The sequence below is a fragment of the Ostrea edulis genome, chromosome 4, assembly GCF_947568905.1.
Source record: "Ostrea edulis chromosome 4, xbOstEdul1.1, whole genome shotgun sequence".
Lineage (NCBI taxonomy): Eukaryota > Metazoa > Mollusca > Bivalvia > Ostreida > Ostreidae > Ostrea > Ostrea edulis.
This window is the reverse complement of record NC_079167.1, coordinates 43229900-43239899: the sequence shown is the minus strand read 5'-3', so window position 1 is coordinate 43239899 and position 10000 is coordinate 43229900. Positions and strand designations below refer to the sequence as shown.

Below are 10000 nucleotides of genomic sequence, written 5' to 3'. Positions count from 1 at the left end.
TCATTAAAATAAAAATAACTTTGTTAACACCACTTTGGTTCTATGCACACATACTTTAAAGTTGAGACATTAAAAAGATACTGGAGTTCCTTGTTGACAATAATCATCGTAGTCTCTGGTGATCAGGTCTTCAAACAGTCTATTGGAATCCCCATGAGCACGAATTGTGCTCCTTTATTAGCTAATACGTTTTATATTCTTACGATGCAGAACTTATTCAAAAGCGCGCCTATACTTGAGAAGAAAGAAATCTCTTTTGTCCTTCAGCTTGACTATTAGATATATCCACGACGTTTTATCTATTGTAATGATTTTCAGGGCTACGTAATCAAACGTTTAGATAACTTCAAATAATGGACTCCCCCGTTGTAAGCTAAACTGATAGAATCTTTTAAGTTTATATACAGCAGCACATGCGCATTCTAATTCAGTCTCAGTCACTCGTCCATCGAGAGAAGATCTACTTTGAAAGGCAACTGACTTTGATAGTGCGGATATTGCACTGAAGGCAGATCAGAGGGTGATTCAGTGGCCCGAATAGAGCTTAGCTGTTCATTCTCTTGGCTCGCCTTATAGTTTCGCTATCCTGGTGGTCGGTCAAGACTATAGCACTGACTTTGTCAGGGGATAGACGAGGTAATGGAGACAGTGGCCCGGATAGAGCCGGCCTGTCTCTGTTACTTACCTATTAGTTAGGAAGCTAAGTCGTTGGTCTTCTATTCTGTAAAGTATATGAGTAATTCCTTGATTAAACCCCAGATAGGGAAACACTCGGAATGTTAACCAATGATTGAGTATAATCTTATTGTTTAAATTCTGAAAGCGACAAGAACCCATTGGCTAATAATAACGATGAGATGTAGTCGTTACATTATTACATATGTAACAATTCTCATTTTCGTTCGATTCGATATATCCCAGTGAACTCGAAACAAAAGACACCAAAGTATTCCATATCTGCTTCATATTTGGATATTTTATTGAACATAGATGTCAATGGCAAACGAACATGATTTTATAACAGACGATATTATTTTAGCTCCTCCGTCATCAGCTTCCCGACAGGAGATGGTTACTCCTCTAAGGCAGCTGACCCCACCTCCGATGTGTCCAGGGGTCTGTGTTTGTCTGACCCCACCTCCGATGTGTCCAGGGGTCCATGTTTGCTCTAATCTTGAATTGGATTTTTAAAAAAGAAATTATAGATTGAATACTGTTCTTTATCTTCACTAGTTCCGAATAAATTAGTTTATCAAACGCACGCGACTTTACATACTTGGGATGCATTCACAGGCGCTTGTTTGGTAGACTTTGTAAGCTATGCTGTTTAATCTAACTGTTATCGAGGTGGGAATACATTTCTCATAAAGAAATGTAAGTGAAACAGTTACAAGGACTATTTGTATATCAATAATTTCATAGGTATCTCTGTGTTAAAGAGGAAGACTTCAGGCTATAGAATTCAGATAGGACTATTCACGGTAGCGCTATCTTGTAGGTCAATTGCGTGATGAAGCGATGACGATAACGCGATATAGTGAGATGGCGTGGTAACGGAGAAGCGATGACGATAACGCGATCATAGTGAGATGGCATGGTAACGGAGAAGTGATGATGAAGCCGATGACCCGATACAGTGAGATGACATAGTAAACCGATGATGAGGACGATGACCCGATACAGTGCGATCCCGTGGTAACATAGAAGCGATGATGAGGACGATGACCCGATACAGTGCGATCCCGTGGTAACATAGAAGCGATGATGAGGACGATGACCCCATACAGTGCGATCCCGTGGTAACATAGAAGCGATGATGAGGACGATGACCCGATACAGTGCGATCCCGTGGTAACATAGAGGCGATGATGAGGACGATGACCCGATACAGTGCGATCCCGTGGTAACATAGAAGCGATGATGAGGACGATGACCCGATACAGTGCGATCCCGTGGTAACATAGAAGCGATGATGAGGACGATGACCCGATACAGTGCGATCCCGTGGTAACATAGAAGCGATGATGAGGACGATGACCCGATACAGTGCGATCCCGTGGTAACATAGAGGCGATGATGAGGACGATGACCCGATACAGTGCGATCCCGTGGTAACATAGAAGCGATGATGAAGACGATGACCCGATACAGTGCGATCCCGTGGTAACATAGAAGCGATGATGAGGACGATGACCCCATACAGTGCGATCCCGTGGTAACATAGAAGCGATGATGAGGACGATGACCCGATACAGTGCGATCCCGTGGTAACATAGAAGCGATGATGAGGACGATGACCCCATACAGTGCGATCCCGTGGTAACATAGAAGCGATGATGAGGACGATGACCCGATACAGTGCGATCCCGTGGTAACATAGAGGCAATGATGAGGACGATGACCCGATACAGTGCGATCCCGTGGTAACATAGAAGCGATGATGAAGACGATGACCCGATACAGTGCGATCCCGTGGTAACATAGAAGCGATGATGAGGACGATGACCCGATACAGTGCGATCCCGTGGTAACATAGAAGCGATGATGAGGACGATGACCCCATACAGTGAGATGACGTGGTAACATAGAAGCGATGATGAGGACGATGACCCGATACAGTGCGATCCCGTGGTAACATAGAAGCGATGATGAGGACGATGACCCCATACAGTGAGATGACGTGGTAACAGAGAAGCGAAGACGATGAAGCTGTAGTATCAACTCACCGTACCATAATAATAATAAAAAAATATTCTCTACACAAACTATTTCACTATGAATAGTTTGTTTACAGGAAGACAGTTTTTTTAAAAGATTATATTGTATATATAGTTAAATCGTCCAGTGCCTGTTGAGCATTCATTGTCGCAAGCCACGCCATGGTCTGTGACGATGGTGAGCATTAGGAAAATGGACAAGTTCCGGTGAGCTCAGTCGATTCTGTTACTGAATTTCCGGGAGGGAAGTGACACTGTATGGAAAGTAGTATTTAACTTCCTTCATTTTCATTATGAGTATTCTATATTGTTTATTTATAAACTCTCATTTCAGATATTTTCTTGAATCGAAAAAATAAATAAAAATTGAAATCGGATTTGATCACCTCGTTTTAATGTCGACTTGTCATAATGTTATATATTTTGGACGATTTGTTGAAATGAAACAAATTCTCTGACTTTGTAAAGCTGTGACGCTATACTATTTCAGTTTGGAACTTGGAGGCTGCATGTGAGCTCAAAAAAGAAATTGCATCTCATCTTGTTAATTTTAGGGAAATATATTGTCAAGTATATAATTTATCAATTGCAAAACGGCGCAGTCAGAATAGCTTTAATTCATCGTATGGTTGTTTTTAATGAGAAGTGATTTGAAGAGATATTGCGCGCATCAAATGAATTGATGATACCTCAAATAATTAAAGATACCTTGGAGTTTATGTTAATTTGGCGCTTCATAATATAGAGCCTAAAACTTTAAATCTTGTCGATATTTTTTGGCAACATACAGCAAATTATCATCTCTCAAAAGTGGTACAATTGGCTTATTTCATTTTTTGACGATAAGCCACAAGTCATCAGGTTGATTTATCTACAAGACGAGAAAAATATGTCGTTCAGTGTTTAATATTATTATGCCCCCGGAATCAAAGTCTGTCCGTCTGTCTGAGGCAAAAAAAAAAAACCCAAAAAAAACCCACTTCAACCTTGGTCACATCTTTTACAACACAAGAGGTACAGCTTTCATATTTGGTACATGTGTATTCCTTGTAGCAAGACCTTTCCATTGGCACCAAGATCTTTGACCTTAACATTGATTTTTTTTTCAACATAAGAGGTATATCTTTTACCTTTCCATTGGTACCAAAATATTTGACCTGGTGACCCTTACCTTGACCTTTGAATTACTTCTAAAAATTCTAATATATTTAAAGCCATATTTTTTAAATAATAGGCCACTGTTTTCATATTTAGCATGTGCATTTCTTGTGAGAAGATCTTTCCATTGCTACATTGTAGCAAATTTGTTGACCTTGAAATTGACCTCTGAACTACTTTGAACATCACTCACTGAAACGAGTTCCACTTTGTTGTAATATCAAGTTCTTGACATCGACATGCATTTACTAGACGTTTAGTGAACAAGACATTATTTAGACATTTCAGTAGAAAACACACGCCACTAGTTTATATATAGTAATTTTAACTTGTACAACACATGTGTAATTTTACTTAGTAACAATTTCATTGCATGATGATTTGTTATTCACAAGATGAACAAGAGGTACTGTGAGCAATGCTCACTAAGAATACCCCCCGCTTATCCCAATCTCCCAAAGGGTGTTGGTAATAGGTATAAACTACCTCTTTTCTGAGTGTAAAAAACAAATGGCATGACAAACCTTGGGTATTCTTGTTTGTAGGGAGAAATGGATTATCTAGGAACACAGAATCTCCATGCGATGAAAAAAGCCGTTAAAGAATTTAAATGGAAACCATATTGCTACTTCGATGTCCAGTGCACATGACCTTTTGAACCCAAAATCGATAGGGAACATCTTCATCCTATGGGTAGTCCATATGTATGATATGGTGACTGTAGGTGGAAAGGATAACGCTTTAGAGCCCGGAAACCATATTGCTACTTCGATATCCAGTGCGCTTGACCTTTGGACCCCAAAATCGATAGGGAACATCTTCATCCCATGGGTAGTCCATATATATGATATGGTGACAGTAGGTGGAAAGGATAATGCTTTAGAGCCCGGAAACCATTGCGTCTACAGACGGACGGACGGACAACCCGATTCCAGTATAACCCCCCCCCCCCCCCCCCCCCCCCCCAACTTGTTGCGGGGGGTATAACTACGAAATTGCCAGAACTCATTTCCAGTCCTTTTGAGTCATCATAAAATATGTTCAAAACAAATGTCTCAGGATTACATAGCTGCAGAACTGTAGCTCTCCAAAAAAAATTATGTCGACAGACTGGAGATCTCTCAACATAATTTCTTTCGAAGAGCTACAGTTCTGCAGCTAAGGTTTACACTGAGAAAACTTTCTATATGAATTATTTTTCCTTCATCTGCTAAACCCAATATCTAAGTTGCTCGATCTTAATTTACAGCCTATTCCTAATGTTGCTTACAGATTATTTGTACCTCTGACATTTAAAATACTCCAATGCAAAGAAAGGTACAATAATCTAGGCAGACAGAAATTAAGGTATTTCCACGCTTATGTGAATTACCATTATCAAAGTATAAAAATTGTATTAATTTCCATTAAGTTTTTAAAGATGTCAGACATACAGAAACAGAAGTATTTGTCAACATCAGAAAATTACACATTTTTTCATTAAACAGCATAATAAAACTACATAACAACTGACGAATAGTTTAATTTTAACAGTTTCAAAAAACTGCTACTTTATAAATATACATGTGTATATAAATTAAATGTGGTTAACAGGGAAACCATTGTATGTTAGGTCTGCAACAGAGAAAATATCAGCATAGGAGTTATTGCCCTTGACAGTTTTTTAAAAATATGTATTTAATCGAACACCTTGTCTTAAGTAGCTCCACCCTCATGTTTTCAAAAACCGTTTTCAGTATTTAAATAGTTTAACAAATCTCTCATTATACACAGTGAACAAAATTCCTCCAAAACCAATATGTTTATCATACACAAAGTTTACTTAAATATTTTGTAAATACCTATGATTTCACATGAGGGTGGAGCTACCTAAGAATAGATTTTTGATTAATTCAAACTTGTCTATAAATCTACTAGTGCAATCTACTGTTATAAAGACTCATCAGAACTAAGCTTCTCAATCAGTCCCTATAAAAGGCAACTTCTGTATTCGAATTAGACAAATTCTAAAAGAAAAACAGAAAAAAAGTCAAAATTGAAACAAGTTTAATTCATTTTTTTCTTCAATAAAAACTTTGTTGATTATTACAACCATGATGAGTTTAAAAACACTAGTACCTTCTCAGTACTTTGTCAAATATAGTATTACTGTTGTCTATAAAACTTCATTACATGTACATGCAATGATTACAAGCATATTGCATGTAACTGTTCTAACGACAGGTGCCTTTGTATGCATACAGATCTACCACTATACTGAATTGGATTGAACTTTTCCTGGAATTTGGATACAGAACCTATGAAATAAAACACTAATCAAACAAGAAATGTGTTGTTGTTGTTTTTAAATGTCGCCATTTTACCTAAGAATCTACTCAACTACTCCAAAAGCAACACCCTGATCCCATAGGAAACTAGTTCGTTATACTTTTAGTCAGAGGTTTTTTGGCTTCCAAGAACACATGATCAGAACTTCAACTTGATGAAAATATTAACATAACTCCTATGGTGACTACACATAAACCAGATGTTGCAATCGAAATAATTCAACATTCACTCATAATGAAAAGCCGGATATGTCAATATTGAAGTCATGATACAAGGAATTTTGTTTGAGAATGTCCATTTAAACTAAACCCCTCACTGACATATCAGAGAACGAAAGATTTTATTTTCTCCCATCGATCAATTTTAGTCCAAGGTTTATACAATACAATGCTAAAGGTCGGCCATTAGTTCTGCACATAGTAAGGAATACGGGTGTCACGAACCTGTAGAGTGTACATATTTTGATGCCAGGTGATTGAAATCTGACCTGAAAATTCAAAGTATTGTATCACAAGAAGCTACCTAGCTTCTGCTATAGAATATGAAAGTGGCAGTCTTTTCTGAAAATTTACAAGCTGAGACTAAACAACCTGCCATTTAACAGCTGTGCACTCAAAGTAACATATCATTAAAAGCTATATGTAAAAACATCAACATTACTATGAAATTCGAGGTAAAGCCAAATTTCCCCACAACTCACGTGTTTCCAAATAAAATATCAGTAAATAGTCAAATCTGTGTTCTCTGTATATTACACTCCTAGAAAATCGTAACATAAACACGTAAAATAAACAAGGACGGAATCATAACGTATGTTAAATAAACCTCCGATCATTACGCACTCGTAATAATCGTGAAAAATGGAGAGGAACAGCATACAGCACCATCATACATGTATGTGCATCATGTACGACTAACACATTCCTTAACATTGCATGAAATTTAAACTTGTCTCATTAGAATATAACTTATGCGTATCTAGTAATTCAGCTCTCATTCACTACGATACATGGAAATACAAGCAATACATACTCTATGTACAAAAATGGAGCAATACACATGCAGTAATAAACAATTGGACTTGTCATGATTGAACCATCACAATAACAAATTTATATCACAGAATGGGAATGGTGAGATGAGTCAGCACATTGTGTGTCTGTGAGTGGCACAGTCGCCAGTCTCTAATTCTCTGTTAGAGTAAGTCATGATTTCAAATATCTGAAAAACAAAATATGCATAAATAACAAATTGCAGTTTGCTAGTATGAAACTTTTTTCTTCAAAATTTTGAATTGCTGTATACTGTTTACTATTGTGTGATATATACATACTGTTGTCTATTGTGTTATATATACATACTGTTGTTTATTGTGTGGTATATACATACTATTGTCTATTGTGTTATATATACACACTGTTGTCAATTGTGTGACATATACATACTGTTGTCTATTGTGTTATATATACATACTGTTGTCTATTGTGTGGTATATATAAACTGTTGTCTATTGTGTGATATATACATACTGTTGTCTATTGTGTTATATATACATAATGTTGTCTATTTTGTGGTATATATAAACTGTTGTCTATTGTGTGATTTATACATACTGTTGTCTATTGTGTTATATATACATAATGTTGTCTATTGTGTGGTATATATAAACTGTTGTCTATTGTGTGATATATACATACTGTTGTCTATTGTGTGATATATACATAATGTTGTCTATTGTGTTATATATACATAATGTTGTCTATTGTATGGTATATATAAACTGTTGTCTATTGTGTGATATATACATACTGTTGTCTATTGTGTGGTATATATAAACTGTTGTCTATTGTGTGATATATACATACTGTTGTCTATTGTGTGATATATACATAATGTTGTCTATTGTGTGGTATATATAAACTGTTGTCTATTGTGTGATATATACATACTGTTGTCTATTGTGTTATAAAAACATACTGTTGTCTATTGTGTGGTATATATAAACTGTTGTCTATTGTGTGATATATACATACTGTTGTCTATTGTGTGATTTATACATACTCTTGTTTATTGTGTGGTATATACACACTGTTGTCTATTGTGTGACATATACATACTGTTGTATATTGTGTTATATATACATACTATTGTCTATTGTGTGATATATACATACTGTTGTCTATTGTGTGATGTATACATACTGTTGTTTATTGTGTGGTATATACATACTGTTGTCTATTGTGTGATATATACATACTATTGTCTATTGTGTGCTATATACATACTGTTGTTTATTGTGTGGTATATATATACTATTGTCTATTGTGTTATGTATATATACTGTTGTCTATTGTGTGATATATACATACTGTTGTCTATTGTGTTATATATACATACTGTTGTTTATTGTGTTATATATACATACTGTTGTTTATTGTGTGATATATACAGACTGTTGTCTATTGTGTGATATATACATACTGTTGTTTATTGTGTGGTATATACATACTGTTGTCTACTGTGTGATATATACATACTATTGTCTATTGTGTGATATATACATACTGTTGTCTATTGTGTTATATATACATACTGTTGTCTATTGTGTGGTATATACATACTGTTGTCTATTGTGTGATATATGCATACTGTTGTCTATTGTGTGATTTATACATACTGTTGTTTATTGTGTGGTATATACATACTGTTGTTTATTGTGTTATATATACATACTGTTGTTTATTGTGTGATATATACATACTGTTGTATATTGTGTGATATATACATACTGTTGTCTATTGTGTTATATATACATACTGTTGTCTATTGTGTTATATATACACACTGTTGTCTATTGTGTGACATATACATACTGTTGTCTATTGTGTGATATATACATACTGTTGTTTATTGTGTGGTATATACATACTGTTGTTTATTGTGTTATATATACATACTGTTGTCTATTGTGTGATTTATACATACTGTTGTTTATTGTGTGGTATATACACACTGTTGTCTATTGTGTGACATATACATACTGTTGTCTATTGTGTGATATATACATACTGTTGTTTATTGTGTGGTATATACATACTGTTGTTTATTGTGTTATATATACATACTGTTGTCTATTGTGTTATATATACATACTGTTGTCTATTGTGTTATATATATATACTATTGTCTATTGTGTGATATATACATACTGTTGTCTATTGTGTGATGTATACATACTGTTGTTTATTGTGTGGTATATACATACTGTTGTCTATTGTGTGATATATACATACTATTGTCTATTGTGTGCTATATACATACTGTTGTTTATTGTGTGGTATATATATACTATTGTCTATTGTGTTATGTATACATACTGTTGTCTATTGTGTGATATATACATACTGTTGTCTATTGTGTTATATATACATACTGTTGTTTATTGTGTTATATATACATACTGTTGTTTATTGTGTGATATATACAGACTGTTGTCTATTGTGTGATATATACATACTGTTGTTTATTGTGTGGTATATACATACTGTTGTCTACTGTGTGATATATACATACTATTGTCTATTGTGTGATATATACATACTGTTGTCTATTGTGTTATATATACATACTGTTGTCTATTGTGTTATAAATACATACTGTTGTCTATTGTGTGGTATATATATACTGTTGTCTATTGTGTGATATATGCATACTGTTGTCTATTGTGTGATTTATACATACTGTTGTCTATTGTGTGGTATATACATACTGTTGTTTATTGTGTGATATATACATAC

At 35.0% G+C, this 10000-nt stretch overlaps 1 protein-coding gene across 4 annotated transcripts in view; it reads right to left on the bottom strand.

Moving 5' to 3' along the window:
- Positions 1–5904: 5904 nt before the first annotated feature.
- The window catches only part of LOC125670379 (serine/threonine-protein kinase MAK-like), a 32074-nt gene continuing 27978 nt past the window's right edge, over positions 5905–10000 (bottom strand). For all 4 annotated transcript variants that reach the window (XM_056162705.1, XM_048905500.1, XM_048905499.2 and 1 more), the window contains one exon: positions 5905–7424. In XM_056162705.1, coding sequence (XP_056018680.1) covers positions 7409–7424 — 16 coding nt within the window. In that variant the 3' untranslated portion in view covers positions 5905–7408. The remainder of the gene's footprint in view (positions 7425–10000) is intronic.